At 44.7% G+C, this 20,116-nt stretch overlaps 1 protein-coding gene across 1 annotated transcript in view; it reads left to right on the plus strand.

Annotated features, from left to right (window-relative positions):
• Positions 1–2,475: 2,475 nt before the first annotated feature.
• The window catches only part of LRRC1 (leucine rich repeat containing 1), a 128,771-nt gene continuing 111,130 nt past the window's right edge, over positions 2,476–20,116 (plus strand). The window contains exon 1 of the mRNA XM_002817017.6: positions 2,476–2,918. Within this exon, the coding sequence (XP_002817063.1) occupies positions 2,760–2,918 (159 nt within the window). The 5' untranslated portion in view covers positions 2,476–2,759. The remainder of the gene's footprint in view (positions 2,919–20,116) is intronic.

A 20,116-nucleotide genomic window follows, 5' to 3' on the forward strand; every position in this document is an offset into this window, starting at 1 on the left:
CTCATTTGAGATATGATAAAACTGAGGCTTATACAAGTTAAGTAAACTGTCAATTTCTAGAAAGCTAGTGGCAGAACAAGAGTTCAAACACAGATCTCTTTAGCTCAAAGGCTGTGAAAACATGGTTCACAGTATAAATGAATAAAAGAATTACATCATTCTAAGAATAAAGTGATTTAGGTGGTCTTTTTAAACTTTGTTTAAATTGAGTCAAACTCATTTGTATGTGGCGGAAGAAACTAGATGTTTTATCAGGCGGGAAACCCTAAAATTCTTCAGGTGAGTAAAAAGTTAATTGCTTCCCTATTCTGTAGTTGACAAGGTGTTGTTTCATTTTTTCTCTCTTAGTACGCTGTTTCAAATTCTTGGCAGATTATTAGAAACAAGGAAAGTCAATAATTCTCCCAGCGACTACCCATAGAATTAAATCAATAAAAACTGTTGATCATTGACTGCATACGGCAGTGTGGCAGCTTCCCAGATCTACAAAGCAAGTGAGACAGTATCTGTTGTTCAAGAGGTCACAATCTCTTTCGGATTAAGGTGATACAAAAATAATAACACAGAGAAGCTGAAGCATCATGGAGAGGCACACAAGGAATGCTTATTGAGGTTTGAATTTTTAAAAGACTGGACATGTCTTTAAAATACATTTGGTGTTCGTTAAAATAATCTAGTGTGATAACCTCTGGAAATCACATTATTTTAAATGGAGGGAACCAGCCTTCTCTAATTTTTTTTTTTAAAAGCAGTTGGAAAACTTGAAGACAGGGACTTACTTACCTTTCCACATGTCTCTGTCAGGAACCAGTTTTCTAGAAGGGTGGCAGAAATGAGCTTCATATGTTTCTGGAATGCAAGAATGCAGAAAGGCGGGTGGAGGTTCAAAGTCCAGGTAGCCCTCTGTGAGAATGCAGGAATCAAATCAGGACAAACAAAAGAAGGGTGAAGTGGGTTGGGCAACGGAGTTTAGGGATTGACTGGAATGAGAGTTAAGGTGATAATGCTGGGGTAGAAATGAAAGTCAGACCCCTCCTTATGGACTGGGAAGAAAGGAGCCCTCCTAGTAAAGTTGAAAAGACCAAGTGTCCTCTTCTCCATTTCACGTGGGAAACCCTCCTGTGCCCAGTTGTAAGGTACAGGAGAGACTATGGAGCCCATGGAGAGTCTAATGCAAAAACTAGTTTCCGACCAAACTTTGCCTTGGCCACTGAGCATGCTCAGCTTTGTCTTCTATAGAAAAGTGAACTCCGTGGCTCCAGATTTTAGCTATAGCAGCTGGAGGGCGGGAGTGAGTGTGGGAGAGCCAGCGTGGCAGCGGCCGCAGGTGGAACCTGGAGTTTGAGTATGCTTGAAAGGCGAAGTGTGGAACGAAGGGGCGGCCGGGTGGGGAATCAGAGGAGCCCCCAAGGAAATGATTCATCATTGTGATTGACCTTGACTTGAGCAACCCTTCACTAAAGGAGAAAATTTGGTTATTCGGAGATGGGGACTGTGTTGCAAACAGTTACAGGCAAAGAGGGGCAGTTCCGGCCGTGGTCCGCAGGAATGAGTCGGGGCGAGGGAATGGTCGTTATGACCCAATAGTGAGCCTCCCCGGTCATCCAGGCTGGACGGGACCGGGGTTGTAGCAGAAAAGCAGGAGCTGTATGGAGGATGCTCACCTGGCAGCCTCGATCTGCCCCGCTTCCCTCGCTCCTCCCTCCGCACCAGCCCCAGCTAGTTGTCAGGGGCCAACATCTGGGCCGGGCTGGAACTGGCTCAGAAACTCGCTTTTGCCTGCTTATTTCTGCAGTTGGGCTCCTGGCCAGGTGCAACCACATCTATGAGAATCTCGCAGACTCTCAGACTCCTATGCCTTTGGTGGTACAGGGAGGAGGATTTACTGTCACTCACTGCATAAACCATGATCACCGGAGATGTGCTCCCAAGTTACACAGCCTGCAGGCGGTGCCCGAGGACCAGAGGGCAGGGCAGGGGCCGGGCGCGGCCAGCTCACACTTCTGGGACAGCCGTGAGCAGCGGGCACACGGTCAGCCACGAAAGCAGCAGCGAGGGCGGTGCAAACACCTCAAAACTACACCGAATCCCGTAGCGCCTAGCGCCCCCGGCGCGCAAGGTACGCTTCGGGGCGGTCCTGTCTGACCCCGGAAGAGAAAGTTGTTTTGGGGAAGGGGAGCAAGGAAAGCAGTGCGAGTTAAATAAAACTAAATATCAAAGTTGTTCTGCTGTGCTCAGGCCGCCTCTACTTCGCCTCATCTTTGCCCCAAGTCCTTTCACAGTCTGCCTTCCTCAAACGGCCCGATGCGCCCCCGTCCTTGTCGGAGTAAGCAGACCACCAGCAGCCGGCCCGCAGGTCAGTCGACCCTCTCCGGATCCAGGTCGCCGGGAAAACCCGGAGCGGAGCATCCCTCGGGCCGGGAAACGCCCTCGGCGCGCACCCACTGGCGCGCATGCTCAGTCCGCGCGGCGGTTGCGAGTAGGAAGCTCCGCGCGGCGGCGGGGGCGGCGACGGCGACTGGCGGGTGGGAGGGGAGGTACCGGCTGGCGGGCGGGGGTGCAGGAACTGGGCAGGGGCTCCCGCTCGAGGTTCCTTGAAGCGCTTCCGACCGCGAAGCCCGGCTCGAGAAGCGAGCGAACCCAAGAGCCAACAACGAGCGCGGAGAGGGCAGTGGGCTGAGCGGAGCCGCCGGGCAGAGCGGGCTCGGAGCCCGGGTCTCCGCCGCTCGGGACCCGGCTAGGCGGCGGCGGGGGCGGCGATGTTCCACTGCATCCCCCTGTGGCGGTGCAACCGTCATGTGGAGAGCATCGACAAGCGCCACTGCTCGCTGGTCTACGTCCCCGAGGAGATCTACCGGTATGCCCGGAGCCTGGAGGAGCTGCTGCTGGACGCCAACCAGCTCCGCGAGCTGCCCGAGGTGAGGGTCCGGCCTCACCTGCGCGCTCGGTCCGCTTGTCTGCTGTCCCTTCCGCTCCCATCCTCTCTCGTCCCCTCTTCCACCTCCGGGTCCGGCGTGAAGGAACCTTCCCTCTTTTATGCATTCACCTGCTTCTTTCTCTCAGTGTCTCTTCCATCCTTTCCCAGTAAAAGTTCCTTTTCATTTTATTCAAAGTGACCGGATATTTTCCGCGTAGTCACTGGGGCTCGTGCTATTGGAGAAACGTTCTGGACTGTTAAGTAACTTAGATCCATGCTAGGTACTGACACCTGGCACTTATGCCCGGGCAGGTGAGAAGCCGGGTGATTCGGGCTGTTTCCATCTGGAAGCTACAGAGCACCGCATCCCGCCCCCCTCCACTCCCCGGGGTCGTTCCCCCACCAAGGGCCGGGCGCGCCTCTCCTTTAGTCAAGGCATGTCCCGGAGGACCTTGTGACCTGGGCAGCGCTCAAGCGGGCCGCACTATCTCGGCATCTTGGGAGGAATGTGCTCCGTGCTTTATCGCGGGTGGGCTTGGCCGGCTGGCCTGCGGTGGCTGCGGGGGTGGACGCGGGATGGGGGCAGGGGAGAGCTGGGCCTGGAGCGCTGGGGGCAGGTGCCCAGATGTCGGCCGCCCGGGCCCTGCCTGCGTGGACCTGTTGCGTGGTGGGAGCTGCGGTGAACGTCAGCAGAGGCTCTGCCCGCGGGCCAGCCTTGCAGTCGCCTTTCCCGGAGGGGGCACAGTAGTCCTGCTGACTTTCTCTCGTTGCAGTGATGCGTTATCTCTTCAGAGTTGTTTATGTAAATTGATCACTCCATTGCCGCCGAACTTGTCAAGCGACATGTGCTGATGGTGCTTTGACCGAGAGTAGGGGACAACGAACTTCTTTCAAGCTTGCCTCGGGAACTTAGCTAGAGTAACCCCTCAGGGGGAAGGTGTCTCAAACCCAGGTGTGTGCAGGAAGTCAGTGTGCAATAATCCAAAGGTGTGCAGGAAGTAGGGAGACTGCTGGGAGTCGGAGATCGGACCTGTTTAAGGCCTGAGCTTTGGAACGCAAACTTCTTGCTTGCCCTTTAGTTAACACAAGCCAAATCATTGTCACAGAAACACTAGTCAAGTGTTCTGACTTGTTAGAATGACCTGATACGTTCTCCAGCGCTGATGGAGCATTTAAACAATCAGAACTGTGTGTTTTTCTCAATATTTTAAGTGGTGGTGTTCTTCTTGGATTAACTTTCCTGGGTTCACGTGGAATTGATTGGATGTTTGCTCTGTGTAATCATAGAGATTATCCTCACTAGGACCTTTGCAAAGCGCTCCAGGCTTTATTTAGCTTAGAAGCAGCAAAGCCATCAAGTTCCCTCAGGCGTTTATTATTTTGCAGGCATTTTCAAACACATGATTTTTTTCTGGACTTTCACGTCCTTGAAGATTTCTTACCAGTCGTCAGCTCCCTCACTGCTTTAAGTTGTGTAATTTTAGGCAGTGATATCACCAGGAATATAGAATATGTAATTTAATAGTTTTCAGGGGCTTCAGGATGACTTTATTGAAGATAGAGTGAAAAGTTATTCACTAGAAATGATTCATTGCTGTTTGTGGTATTTGTTTGTTTGTTTTATTTTGTAGAACTGGAAGATTTCCTTTGACTGGATTGGCTTTTCACTCCCTTCTGCAGGGTTTGTGGGTTTTCCTGTAATGTTGGGGAATTCAGCTTGGCATGGGAAATTACATAATTTCCCATGCCAAGCCGAAATGTCAGGTCTTTCTGTGATCTTAAATGGAAACTTGTCAGAATCTCAAAATATAGTCTGATGGCACTCTGTAAATACAGTAAATAAACAAGCTTTTCAAAGGTTACAGGTGATTTTGCTAATGGATTATTATTGCTCTAACAGCTCTTAAATTAGTATTAAAGTTTTTAGGTTGTGTAAAATCGACTTCTCCCTGACTTATTGTGTGTCTTGGTGCCTGGGTGTGTACATGCCAGACATGAGAACCACCTTGAAAACATAGATTCTGTTCCATCCCTTCCATTGTTTCCTTGGGCTATCTGTTGTCTCACCTCTGAGATCTGTATAACTTACTACCACTGGTCTCTGCTGCTCCTGCTCCAAACCCCTGTCTCCTTACCTGCCACATCACAAGCGGGTCTCTTTTGTTCACAAGCCTCAAAGGTCCTTATTTTGGTGGCCATACCAGCTGTATGTTCTCCTCTCTATAATTTGTTTGGAAGCACAGCTTAAGGGGAAGCCGGTACCCCTTACCAGGGCAGCAAAGATGCACTCTCTCCAGGCTTCAGTGTAATAACAGCCACCTTCTTTCCACTGAAAGGCCTGCAACCTCTGGTTTGCGCCAATGTCTTCCTTTTCCAAATTCAGATTCAGAATTGAGGTGACTTTCTCAGGGCTATCCAGTGAGTTAGATGCAGTTGCTGGTGGGTCTTGTTCATTCAGATGTGAGCCAAATACAATTGCTTTGGACACCTAGCAGGAATCTTCTATCCTGCTTCTCACACCCATGAAATCTTTATTTAGTCTCTCCTGTTTTACTTATGTCATTATAACTTGGCCTTAGCCAAGCATTTATTGAGACTCCATTATTTGCAAGTTATTGGGAATATAGAGATTAAAGGAGGCATGAGTCACATCTTCGGGAGGAAGCAGATGATTTTAATCCAGATGTAGTTAGTGTGGGATGGAAAGGACACCACAGTTAAACTACTCCTAAGCTATGGACTTGATGGTTACTTCCCTAATCTTTTAACCTTTTGCATTAGATCCCTCATCTTCAGTTTGGTTCCAGTTGGGTGATAGCCTCACCATCCTTTTTGCATCCACCTACTTCTCCCCCAAACCCGCAGTTTGATCCTTTTTGGCTCTGTGCTAACAAAGGCAGTCTCACTGTAACCTTCTTGAGATGTCTGTGTGTTTTTGCTTACCTTTGTTTATTTTTTATTTATTTATTTTTTGAGACGGAGTCTCGTTCTTGTTGCCTAGGCTGGAGTGCAGTGGCACGATCTCCACTCACTGCAAGCTCCGCCTTCTGGGTTCACACCATTCTCCTGCCTCAGCCTCCCGAGTAGCTGGGACTACAGGTGCCCACCACCACGCCTGGCTAATTTTTTAGTATTTTTAGTAGAGACAGGGTTTCACCATGTTAGCCAGGATGGTCTTGATCTCCTGACCTCATGACCCACCCGCCTCAGCCTCCCAAAGTGCTGGGATTACAGGCATGAGCCACCATGCCCGGCCTTACCTTTGTTCAGCACAGAATCTCATCCTTGTGACACCCAGTAGGTCTTGCTCAATAAACAGTTATTTATCTGTTGAATGAATGTTGCCGAATCTTATAAAAATCTTCCTCCCTCTGCTTCTTTCTCTTCCCTTAAGCATATCACTGCTCCAGCATCTATCCTTTTCTAATATAGTCAGAATATTCAAGTTGGAAGCAACTTCAGAAGAAAAGGTCATTCATAGGGTGACACTGTTTTGTCTTACTTGCCCTGCAGGAACCTTGGCTTCCCCTCTGTACTTCCTCAGCCTTTCACATGCCATCGGTTTTCTCCTCAGTGTGCACCAGTTCTCAGATACCTTCAAATGCGTGTGTTTTCCTGTAATCTCCAGCACCAATATAGCGCTTCATGTAGTAGTAGGCAGCACATATTTTAAATGAATATACTAAAGGCTTCATAGCTTTAAAAATTTGAATTTCACCTTGCCACCTCCTCTTAAGAGTTCAGTTGATCTTTTGTTGATTGCCAGATGGCATTATCTCAAATACCTGCCCCCTACATCATTCTTTCTCATATTCTGCTTTATTTTTTCCTGTCCTTTGGAGCACATATCATTACCTAACTCCAGACCATATACTTGCTTTCTTGTTCTTTGTCTCTCTCCCTAACTAAAACATAAGCTCCATGAGTGCAGAGGTCTTCACGGCTGGACCTAGGACAGTATTTAGTACATAGTGGGCACAAAGATGTGTCAATGAGTCCTAACATGGGTAGATGGGCCCTGTTTCTTAGCCGTCATAATTCCCCTTCCTATGGTCAGACTTTTGTACACCAATCTAGTGAAGCTATTGTTGACACAAAGTCTTCTTTCAGAATCCGGTGTCCTTCTCTTGCCAGTTTTTGTTTTCCGTCTCTTCTGTGCTGGACACCTTTGATTGCCTTATCTTTGAAAGAATCTTCATGCATTGTAAACATATTTTCTATGAACATGACTTAAAGTTTAATATATCCAGCTGTGATCTGTTAAGGGAATATCCATCTCCACTTGTGGTAAGTCCCTTTTGCCTTAAACCAACCATGTTTTAATTTAGGTTTCATATTGCAAACTGACTGCTTTTCCCAGAAGTTACATTTCTAGGGGGCAGGGCAGCTATTCTTCCCATCTCAAAGGTCCAAGGACTTACCTCTGATCCTTCCTTCTTCTCTCCATTTTGTTGCCAAGTCCTACCATTTCTGTTTTCACAATGCCGCCTATTCTCTCTCAGTCCCTCACTCCCATCTGGTTGGCTTCATCTGGATTTATGTTGTCTGTTGCTGGTTGTCTTCTGCTGAGGCTCTTTAGGGCTTGTCTTGAAAGGGCAGAGAGCAGAGGTGCTGGATTCAGATAGTTCAAAATGCTGCCCTAACACTTGGAGACTGTTCAAGCCTCTGTTTCCTTGGGTGTTACCTACTTTATAGGGTTATAGAGTTATTAAAGACTATGTGTAAAGCACTAAAAGTGTCAGCACAGAGTTAGATCTCAGATGTCTAACATCTTTCTGGATACTGTGGCAAGATCCGTTTATTTTAAAATAATGTTTTTTTGTTTTTTTTTGAGATGAAGTCTCTCTGTCACCCAGGCTTGAGTGCAGTGGCGCGATCTCAGCTCACTGCAACCTCCGTCTCCTGGTTCAAGTGATTCTCCTGCCTCAGCCTCTTGAGTAAGCTGGGATTGCAGGCGCACGCCACCACGCCCAGCTAATTTTTGTATTTTTAGTAGAGACGGGGTTTCACCATGTTGGGCAGGCTGGTCTTGAACTCCTGACCTCAAGTGATCTGCCCACCTCTGTCTTCTAAAGTTCTGGGATTACAGGTGTGAGTCACCCTGCCCAGCCAAAATAATGTTTCTTAAACTGGAGTTTGAAGACATTTTCCTGGGAGTTATTTTTTAAAACCAGAATTACATTTTTAATATTCTTTTCAATAATACTTTTTTTTTTTTAGACGGAATCTCATTTTGTCACCCAGTCTGGAGTGTAGTGATGCAGTCTTGGCTCACTGCAACCTCTGCCTCCTGGGTTCAAGCGATTTTCCTGTCTCAGCCTCCTGAGTAGCTGGGATTACAGGCGTGTGCCACCACGCCCGGCTAATTTTTGTATTTTTAGTAGAGACGGGGTTTCACTATGTTGGCCAGGCTGGTCTCAAACTCCTGACCTCAAGTGATCTGCCCGCCTCAGCCTCCTAAAGTACTGGGATTACAGGCATGAGCCACTGTGCTTGGCCAATAATACATTTTTTTAAAAAATCACAGATTCTGTGACATCTTGATGACCTTAAAAATGAGCAGTGCCAGAAGACTTTATTGACTGTGTTTGAGCATTCCTTTAATTGTCTCTAGCTAATGGGGGAGGAACAGATGTGAACTTATTACAGAAATGATTTGTTGGTGTCAGAAGATGGCTGGAAGTTGTACGAACAAAGGTTTCATGGCAGTTTGTTAGACAAAAGTGTTGGGTAGCTGAAGGGGTCACAGCGCACATTGGTGTCAGCAAGCAGAATGTGAATGCAGGCTACCTCCTCCATGCTACTGTTGTATTTAATACATTGCAAGCAGCCATACATTGTCTGCAAAATTGCATCATTGTTGTCTGTCATGTTAAATTAATGTTGAGCTTTCTTTTATGTGTTTTTACCAGGTTTAAAAAGTGTTTAACTTACAGTTTTATAAGAGCTAAAGCATAGACAAGACATACCTAGTTTTATGTTTGGACATACTTCAATAACATTATAATAAACGTAATTTAAGTCAATGCTTAGGGGAAAGGGGATCCAAAGGAATATTTCCCCTTTATAGTGCTGATCTATACATTTCTCAAGCTAGGGAAACAGTTGTCATTTCTCAGATACCCTGTTACTATCACACAATTTAGCATTTAATTGTTTTCTGTGTTAGTCCCCCACCCCTCACCCCATACCTCTCCTCACCTCTCATACTTAAAAGTGAGAAAACTGAGACCTAGAGAAGTTGTCATTTGTCTGGGGTTAGTGAAGATTAGAGTCTGTGGTTAAGAAACATTTAGTGAGTATCTGTGACATATTAATAATAGTTATAATGGGTTAGTGGAGATTAGAGTCTTTTCAATTAAGAAACATTTAGTGAATTTCTGAATGTATTAATAATAATTATAATTCTCACTGCTTATTGAGGTTTAACTGAGTTTTAAGCATTGTATTAAGTGCTCTACATAAATAATTTCTCTAAAATGGAATAACAGCCCACTGTAGCCATTATGATTTCAGCTTGGCAAATGCAGAAACTGAGTCATAAAAAACTTATTTAAAAAGCTTAAAAGCCTTGGTCAAGGTTAGTTCTGGAGCAAGCATGAAACTCCTGCAACATGTGTGCATTTACTGGTATGCTGTACTGCCTGCCTGGGAGCAAGGAGGCATGGCGATGTGAAGAGCCTCTGCAGAATGCCATGACAGCTAAGGAGATGAACTCTGCCCTGTAGGCAGAGGAGCCTCAGGGAAGGTGTCTATGCAGAGGTGAAGTATGGGAAGATCTTTGTTTCTGGAAAGATCATTCTGGGGCAGAGGAGAGAATAGAGTCCGGGAGACCAGGCAGGGGCTCGTTGCAGTGGTTTAGGCCAGAGGAAAAGATAGAGTACCTGTGGGATGCTCTGGGAGATGGTGTCATTAAAGTTTTTACCTCTGGGAGCCTCTCCCTTCCCATCTGCTGCTCTTTCTACTATGCCGCCTTGTGTTGTGCTGACCCATCCAAAGTACTTCATAAATTTGTGGGACGCCAAATACAAAGCATTGTCCTCCCTTCTGTGGACATATTTTCCTTGATTGTGGGGTGCCCTTGTAAGATGCTCACCAAAACCTGGCAAGTTTTGTAGTAGGCATTGGCTTGGAAGGAAGATGGACAGCCAGATGTGTTATGGGTAGGAAGAGTTTGCTTATTTTTGGTTTTGTTTAGATGAATGTGGTCATTAAATTTATAAAAATGTACCAGCAGTGACCCTGGTAACCCTGTGGGTTCCAGTTTTCTGAGTAATATGAATGTATATTTATGTTTGTTATATACTATGAATTTTAGTTTCATCATCCTGTGCTGGAGTAGAGGATGCTTTCAAAGACAAATACTTGGAGAATATTTATTATTCTAGAGTAACTTGAAACTCATTGCTTGTATATCTTTTTAAAAAGTAGCTCAAGTCCTTGAGAAAAACAAACCATTTGCTTAATGAAACTTTGTGAGAGTTGACAAAGATAGAGTCATGCTTTTAGTATGGTAAAACAGCAAAATGAGCCTGCTTCCACAACCCCCAGTTCCCTTTTCCTGGGGCTCCCAGCGGAAAGGGAGCACTTTGACTCCACCTCAGAGGCTTCCAGTGAATTCCCCCTGTTGCCGGAATTTTGCATCTTCTGTACTGTAACAAACAGGTACTTGGGATTTCCTTAAAACGGACCCTTTACCACAGACTTGAGATTTTAGGGGTAAGCCACTCTTGAGATTTACACAAGAGTATCAGAAATAGCAGTGTAAACATTTCTTTGCAATGATGACAGATCCCAGACATGGTCTTGCTGTGCCGTGGAATGAGGTCGTGTTCTTTTTGGTTGAGGATCCAGTGAGTGCTGCAGGCTTCGCACTGTGCTCACTGAAGTCTAGGGCAAGTTCACCTATTTTAGGACGCTACCCGGGACGCAGGGCTAGAAATGTTTGCCCTCTGCTTCATAAGATAGTTCTGAGGGGTGATGAGACCATGGGCCAGATCTTCCTAAATGCATAGGAGAAACTTCTGGATGTCCATTAACTTTCTCTTGGGTATGATTTAGTGGACAGGAATGGAATGGCAATTTACTATTGCATGTGGTATTTTAGAAGATCTAATAGGGTGTGTGTGTGTGTGTGTATATATATAGTGTAAAATACCTTGGACTCCTAAAATAAGATGTAATATTTACAATTTTTCCCTCCTCATTATTTTGATCTAGACTATAATGTTTAGATTTCAGGAAAGTTGACTCGGTTGGAAGAAATTTGGTGTTTTTGTTTCTAAAAACCCCAAGGAATGGATTTGCCATGTGGTGAGTGGAAGGTGGTGTTACACCTAATTACAACATGTTCCAGACTGACTCCTTGCTTGTGTGGCTGAATGGAGAGGACTCTGTCCATCTGGCCACCATAGTCACCTTTCTTTCCGCAGTCCACCCCCACTTCTTGGGAAGAGATAATCAGGAGGGCTGTCCACTGGCTTGTGAGAACCAGGCGCCTGAGTCAAATGAGCAGTTGTGAGGGCCAGAAAGGGGCTTCAAACCTCTCAGGATGTGATGTGGGCTCTGACTGCTTGACTTGATCTGGAAGATGCTGAATAAATGCCTTTGAAGCTCATGTTTATTAGTGCAAATAACCTTGGCTATGGTGTTGTCTTGTGTTTATCTTATTATGAGAGTAGTGTGTGTCGGATGCTTAAAATAATTCAAAGAACAAAAAAGAAAGAAGAGTCACTTGATTTCCTTGAAATGATATCATCCATTAACAATTTGATTTTATTAAAATTTTTATTTTATTTTTAATTGACAAATAATTGTATACATGTATATGGTATAACATAATGTTTTGATACATGTATACATTGTGGGATGATCAAATCAGTCTACTTAAAACACCCATCACCTCACATATTTATTATTTGTGGTGAAGACATTTAAAATTCCCTTTGATTTTAGGATGTATTCTTATGAATTTTTTCTTCTTCATATATCACCATGTATTTGTTGTTATTAAAACAAAAATAGGACTCCCACTATATAAATTGTTTTGCTGCTTGTTCTTTTTACTTAACACCATATCTTGGACATTTTTCATATCGATGTGTATAGAAGTATTATAGCATTACTGCAAGTGCTATAGTATTCCATTGTATTGGATATAGCACTGTTATTTATTTTTTAACTCTTCTCCTATTACTGGATATTTAAATAGTTTCTAATTCTTTGCAATGATGAGCCATACTGGATTAAAAGTTCTTGTATTTATTACTTTGTATACCTGTGCAAATGTTTCTTTAAGATACATTTCAAGAAGCATATTTGCTGGATCAATGGATATGTACTTTATAAAATATTGCTAGATTTTCAGTTTTTTAGTCAGAGTTGGATGGAGGCCTAGAGATTACACAAATCTAATCTGTCATTTTGCACCTAAAAAGCTAAAGTCTAGAGAGGTAAAGTGATGTATTAAAGGAAAATAAAGACATGGGCTGCACATTCCCGATTCTTGACACCCAAGTCCTGTGATCCTTGTGAGATCTTGAAAAATAGGCCTAGAGGCTGTCTTTTTTTTTTTTTCTTCTTTTTATCTCTGTGCCCATTATTCTTGAGTGCAATTCTTTTCCGTAGGTCTGGAAAAGGACTCGGGTAGGCTTTAGTCAGTTGAGCAGGTATTTGTGCCAGATCTTTGGACTACTAACATCTAATACTTGCCACATGAATGTGCATGCCAAGAGTTGCTGTGCTGTGGGCCCTTGTCAGAGGCTTGTTGCATTTGAGGTGTAGGAAAGCAGGACTCCGGCTTTCACTGCTGCCAGGCTTAGACAGGCTGGGGAGGGAGGAGGGCATTGCAGACAGGGAGCTTTTGTGAGGTGACATATGCTGTGTTTGGAGCATAGATTCTTACTCTGGATTGACTCGGTTCTCTTTCTGGAGCGAGAGGGCAGGGTGGTGTGCAGGATGTTTGGGGATACAAAGCTTGGTCATTAACTTGTGATGTCTGCATGGATCAGCACCCCCGCCTCAGTCTCTTCTACTGAAGTCTCCATTCAGGCCAGATCCTCTTACTTGAAGATGAAGTATGCATAGTTGTTAGGAGATTGTCCTCTTCATGGTGACACCTTGGATAGGTAACTAGTCTTTCATTGTACTTCAGTTTACTCATCTGTAAAAAGAAGGTAATAATAGTCCCTACCTCATGAAGTTGTATGAAAGTTAAATGTGTTACTCTGTAGACAGTGCTGAGAACAGTATCTGGGAGATAGAAAGTACCCACTACAGTTTGATCATTGTTATCAATACTGACTTTTGTGGTAGAGGCCCACACTCCTTCATTTGTGTTTCCTTCAAATCCTTTCTCAATACTTGGTCAGAGTGATCTTTCTAAGACACAAATGCGTCAGTGATTGCCTGCTGTGGTGACTTCCCTGCACCTGCAGGATACAGTCTGGCGGCATTCTGTGCTCTGCCAACCCTGCCACCTCACCTTCCCTCAGCCTTGTGTTTCAGCCCCAGTTAGCTGCCCTTAGTTGCTGATGTATTGTTTCATGCTTCTTAGTCTTCGTTTTTTGTAGTTCCGCCTATGGTGAAGTATTCTTCCCACTTCTTTGCCTGTCTCACTGCTCCTCATCCAATTGGACAGAGCTCTGGAGCTAACACTCCTCCAGGAAGCCCTCCCATCTCCTCTGTGGTCTCTGGAGACACTTCTGACTTTATTGTTGCATTTTTGTAATTTATCTCTGTCCCTCATCAAAGCGAGTTTCTTAAAGCTACACATCTTTTCTTTGCATTCCTGCTGCTTAATAGGGTGGTTGGTGCAGAGCAGACATTGAATACATATTTGAAGGGCATCTTGGGGGAAGTTTTCAGCCTTTTTGGGGAGTGGATTTAATAATGGCTTTGAACCAGACCTGTGAGGGAGAGCTTGAACATGACACCAAGAAGAACTGGGCAGTCAATAGTCCTTGTGTGTATGGGTGGCACCACGATGGAGTGGAAACAACACTGGCCTGGGTGTCAGTGCTGGGTTCTTGTCCTGGTCCTGTCCAACACTAGCATTGTGACGTTGGGTGGATCACATACTCTCTTGAGCCTCAGTTTCCTTACCTGAGTGGTGTCAGCAAAGTCCCTCTGTGTGTTGACCCTCTCTGATGCTAATTTTATGACTTGATGTCCCAGAGTGAACCTTTGATGAGTGGTGCTACAGTTGTGCATATACTCTGTGAGGTTGCTTCATGAGGTTTAGTAGAACCACAAATCTAGGCTTAATCATTATAATCAAGGATTTGATAATACAGAAAAGCTGTTCCAAACACTTACCCTCCTGTGGTCAGTTGTTGATTCCCAGAACCAATTAAGGAAAAAAGATCAGCAGATTTTCTTTGGTTAAAACACTCACACTCCCTCACCCCCAACAACCTTTGAACACTGAAGTTTTTCTCTTTTGTCAGTTGCATTTTCCCAGCTTTTCAAAATGAGGCAAAGTGGTTGAATTTGGCTGGGATCTTTTTTGTGTCCTTATTAAATGAACTCAAGCAATTCAGAGGGTGTTGTTTGAAACTTCCCTTTGTGTTGATTTTAGTACCTGAGAGATTGTATTTTGGGAAACTTAGTTTGGGGACTGACCATTAGAAATATCTGTGGGTCAGTATCAGATTGAGGTGGCTTTGCAAGGAGTAAGTTAGGATCAAAGGCTACAGCTCTCTAATCTCCTCCTGAATAGCTGGCTTCTCTGATGGGATGTTGGTGTCAGGCTTCAGAGACATCTTGGTTCAGGAATGGGAACTAGGGATGGGTCTCTGCTGGATCCTGACAGACCCTCCCTCCTCCTTCCCTCATTCACTCCACATACTTATTGTTGAGTGCTGGCTGTGCTTCAGGCATTGTTCTATCTAGAAAGGCAAATAAATCTCTGTCCGTATGGAGCTTCCATTCTAGGTAAGGATGGAAAACAGATAAGAAAATATGAATTTCAGGTAGTTACAAAAGCTATAAAGAAAACAGAGAAGCCAGGCGCAGTGGCTTATGCCTGTAATCCCAGCACTTTGGGAGGCTGAGACGGGCAAATCACCTGAGGTTGGGAGTTCAAGACCAGCCTGACCAACATGGAGAAACCCCATCTCTACGAAAAATACAAAATTAGCCAGGCGTGGTGGCGCGTGCCTGTAATCCTAGCTACTTGGGAGGCTGAGGCAGAAGAATTGCTTGAACCCGGGAGATGGAGGTTGCAGTGAGCCAAGATCACACCATTACACTTCAGCCTGGGCAACAAGAGTGAAACTCCTTGTCAAAAACAAAAACAACAACAATAACAACAAAAAACCCCCCAAAACAAGGAAGTACTGTAGAGAGTGATGCAAATGGAGATTTCTATTTAAGGCCTCTCCAAGGAAGTGACATTTGCACCAATGGAGTGGGGCAGCCATGTAAATATGGCAGAGCTTCCTGCAAAGGCTTGGGGATGAGCTTGGTGAGTTTATGGGCAGAAAGAAGGCTAGTGCAGCTGGAGTCCTTGGCATGGGCAGTAGGAAATCCAGGTGAGGATATTGGTGGGGCCTGGAGGGCCTGGCAAGGAGATTGGGTGGGTTTTCATCAGTTGAAGTGTGGCAGATCATAAGCCTATAAGATACCTGCTTTATGTTAGAGAGTTCACTGCCTGCTGATTAGAAATTAGATGATAGGAAGAGAAGAAGCAGGGAGACTGGGAGAGGGGGCTTTTATTGAGAGGTTCTAGTGAAGTGCTGCTGGTGACATTGACTGTGGTGGTAGCAGTAAATAGTGAGATAGCTTGGGGGTAAAGTGGACAATACCTGCAGGATGTAGATTTTTGGTTGTATTGATGGGGAGGGGGTAGCAGAATTATTTATTGATTTAGGGAGGACTGGAAAAGGGAACTGCAGTATAGGAACTGCAAAGTACTTGAGTCATGGCAGAAGTTTTTATGAGACCTAGAATTTAGGAGAGGAAACCTGGGTAATTGATAATTATAATAATGATAGTCAGCATTTTATGAGCAATGTGCCTCAGTCTCCTTTAAGCACTTCCCGTGATTAACTCATTTAATCCTTACAACCATAGCTGTATTTCACATAAACCGGTTTATTTTACAGATGAGGATACTGGGACATGCAGAGGGTAAATAACTTGCCAAGGCCGTGCAGCTACTAAGTAGCAGAGTAGCAGAGCTGTAATTTGAAGTGATGCAGTCTAGCTCCAGACCCAGTGTTCCTTATCACTGGACCTTCCTGCTTCAAGGTCAGACATGGGGAGACAGTGTTGTCTGCACCAAAAGCCACCTGATGAGCCATAAGTTGCATCTGTTCTGTGAAGGGGAGCAGAGAGACATCCATGACCCCTGCACTCAAGCCTGAGTGACAGAGTGAGACCCTGTTTCAAAAACAAATAAATGAAAAGAAAAAGAACACTGAGCTGAAATATCTTTTAAAGAAAGGGGTCACTAAATATTAATGAGCTCATTCAAACATAATCTTTCAAAGATTAGTGACACCCATTCTTTGGTGCTGGATTTCCTACTTTCAGGACGTAACTTACAGCTGAATCCTTATATACATACTTAAAGTCAAAGCACATCCGTCTGGGAAAACAGTAGGAAGCTCTCTGAACAGCAGTGAGCATTTGTTTTCTCATAGCAGCACTCCCATTATAAGTCTGCTCATAATTATTCAGCTGTTATATACCATTTTTTCCTGTTCTCAAAGTATATCAAGGTGATTAGCTTATGAGGAAATCATTAGTCTTGACTGTAAAGGTCAGTATTATAAAGAGGCTCTAATGCACTTTCTGGAACTATACATATTTCGGTGCTGTTACAAATGGATGCTAATAAAAGTTAAGGGAAAACAAGCATTTTACAATAGATCCATCTTATCTAATAACATATTACACTTATTCTCATACCTTGATTTTTGATAACTTCATTGCAAAATGGCAGGAGGAGGAAGGGGGCAGTGTTATTTATGCCCCACACTGCTGGTAACTATAGTGATTCACTGAAATTGCATCGAGACAGGAGCAAAGCGAATCAGATCTCTGTTCTTCAACCCAGTCACCATCCCTCTTTGGTAACTTACTGTTTAAAAGGAAATTTTGTATAAAGGTGGTTTTGGTAAGGTAAATACAGCAGAAGATATTTACTTGTGATGTGCACTTTATTTAGTTTTTTAAAAGTCTGCATATTCTAAAATGTTTATTTCAATTTTCAGATACAGGTACAAGGTAAATCTGGCCTAAGAGAAGCATCAGGTAACTTCTGAGGTTTCAATTCACTGGTAGTTTCCCCTTAGTGGAGGGTTCAGCCCTAGAGAGACAGAGGAATGTATCTGGAATACTCTGGACTGCAAATAACAAAAATCTCAATCTAAAATGCCTTTAATGAAACAGGTATTTAGTTATCTCACACATCAGGAAGGCTGAAGGTAGGGGCAGTGCTGGGCGCTTGTATGACTACCCCGTGACTTGGTCCCGTGGTGGTACCCTTAGCAGAGAGGAAAGGGATAGGTAGAGTCACAGGCCAGCCCTGGCCACCAGCAAGGCTGACAATGACAGTGTCTGGCTTTTTGATTTTATTTTAAATTCTGACTCTGTAGCGGGAAGCAGGTAGGCAAAGAATAGTTGGAAAAAGAGGTTGGGAACGAGTGTGGGGTGGGCACTCTGCAGTGTCTGCTGCAAGAAGGAAGGCAGGAAGGAAGGCAGGCAGATGGTGAGAGCCTGCCTGATTCTTGCAGACACACTTCTTTCCCATCAGGGAGTAGTAGATAAATGTTATGTCTCTCATTTAACCCTATGTCTTCTGCCAAAAGCATAAGGGCCATCTGCTTAGGAAAAATCTCTAGCAGAAATGATTTCTGTTTCAAAGTATTCTTAAAAAAGCTTTTATGGCCGGGCATGGTGGCTCACGCCTGTAATCCCAGCACTTTGGGAGGCCGAGGCAGGCGGATCATGAGGTCAGGAGATAGAGACCATCTTGGCTAACATGGTGAAACTGTGTCTCTACTAAAAATACAAAAAATTAGCCGGGCGTGGTGGTGGGCGCCTGTAGTCCCAGCTACTCGGGAGGCTGAGGCAGGAGAATGGCTTAAACCCGGGAGGTGGAGCTTGCAGTGAGCCGAGATCCGGCCGCTGCACTCCAGCCTGGCAACAGAGTGAGACTCTGTCTCAAAAAAAAAAAAAAAAAAAAAAAAGCTTTTACACGTAGACATTTTCCCTAGATTTTATTCTCACTTCTTGTGTGAGAAATTTTGAGAGAACAAAAACATACATAAATAGGGTATAATAAAAATTAAAGTGATCAATACACTTAGTTTCTAACTTGTTAATTTTCTGTCACTCAGTGATAGGACTAGCTCTCCCAGCCTCTGTGCCTTTCTTGGTGCTGTCCATTCTGCTCAGAATGCTATTCTCCAATGTCAGTGCCGCCTTCTCTGTGAAACCCTCCCAGGTCTCCAATCTGTCAGCGTCTCTGCTCCCCCAGCCTTCGAGGTTTACTTTTCTAATGAGAGTCATTAGGACAGGACTTAGCTGTGTATCTGTTTGTTTTCTATCAACTTATCATCAGGGACTTACTTCTGTGTTTCTACCCCAGGCATTGGGAAATTCAGTGCGTTAATGACAGAAATGCTCAAAAAGCGTATTTTTTTCATTACAAAATATATGTTGTATGGAGTAGTTTAGATACACAACTCCTCAGATATGTCCACATTCTCATTGTGTCTAACCACTCTGTTTTAGTGCCTTGGCATAGTGAGTTATTCTGAGGGCCCAGTGATGACAGGAGCACAGCTTTAGTTTCTGTTTGAGACAGGCGTCTGTCTCGGGAGGAACTCTGTAGGCCACAGACCACAGCTCTGGCCCCAGCTAGGCGTGTTCACATTTGTTTGCTATCCACCTGAGAGGCAGGTGACGATGCTGGCTGAGTCAGCATGTCCTGCTGGCAGAGGGTCAGCAGTAGCACAGGAAGATAATATGTCATTAGTCATGTTGACAGAAGGATGTTTCCTCTCCCACTTGTCTATTAGTTGGGGTGTTAATGAGGAGTAAAATGGCCAAAAGGCAGGGAGCTTTCCCTCAAAAGAGAAAGCCTGAGCTGCTCACACACAGGATAGGAAGGGTTGACTAAAAGCTCAGTTGTAACTTTTAAAATACCAATAGCAGCTCTTTATTAGCCGCGTACAGTATTCCAGATGTACAACTAGGCAGTTAAACAGATTTTGTCCTGCCCTCACATCAGCCTTATGCGTGAGGTTTTTTTTTAAGTCACACTTTACAGATGGGAAAACTAAGGCTGAGCACTTTGCCTGGGGACACTCAGCTAGGAAAAGCCTGGGCTGGGGTTAAGTCCAGTATCTGCTAGACTACAAAGGCGCAGGCTTTTACATGAGAGGTACTAATCTGACAGGCCCTGTCGATTGGGTGGCACCCTTGAAATCGTCATGCAGTGAATGCATATTGATGGCCTGCTGTGTGCCTTAGGCACTGGGGATGCAAAAGTGAGTGCACAGTGCCTGCCTTGACACCTGAGCAGATCAGATCGTGGTGAGCCTGTGTTGTGAAGCTAATAGCAGTCTTCCTGGAGGTAGAGGGCATTGCATGCACAGGCAGGGGCACCCCAGAGCCAAGTGTTGTTGGAAGCATGGGGTTTAAGAAGAAGGTGTCAAGAGATAAGGCCCCATCATGGGCAGCCTTGAATGCCAGGTTAAGGAGTTTGGCTTCTATTTTGTAGGGAGAGGAGTGTCTTGTTAGACACTGATTTAGAGAGCTCAGCCTAATGGCAGCTTTTGGATGGATTTGAAGGGAACAAGACTGGAGGAGATAGGGTTAATATTTAGAAAGCAAACCAGGGCAGAATTTAGTGACTGACTGGATTTGAAGCCGAGAGTTTGGTGGTTGGGGGAGTGAAGGATAATAGTTGAATTATTGGTTTGAGTGACTGGGTACCACCTTCAGAATTTGAAGAAAGAGGGGAAGGATGCTTGTGGATAAATAAAAGATCAAACCTGGTGGCTTTAGTTTTCTCAGTTCAGGATGAGATAGGGCAGTTTGCTAGGTGAGGGAGGTGGAGGTGGAGCATGGGGTGCCTTGGGGGTAGTGGAGAGGAAGGAATGGGAGGGGGAGCTAATGGGCATTGCTGAGGTTGGCATGAAGTTTTGGTGGTGCCAGGCTTCTCATTTTTTTTTCCTCTAGAGT

Source organism: Pongo abelii, chromosome 5 (assembly GCF_028885655.2).
Source record: "Pongo abelii isolate AG06213 chromosome 5, NHGRI_mPonAbe1-v2.0_pri, whole genome shotgun sequence".
Lineage (NCBI taxonomy): Eukaryota > Metazoa > Chordata > Mammalia > Primates > Hominidae > Pongo > Pongo abelii.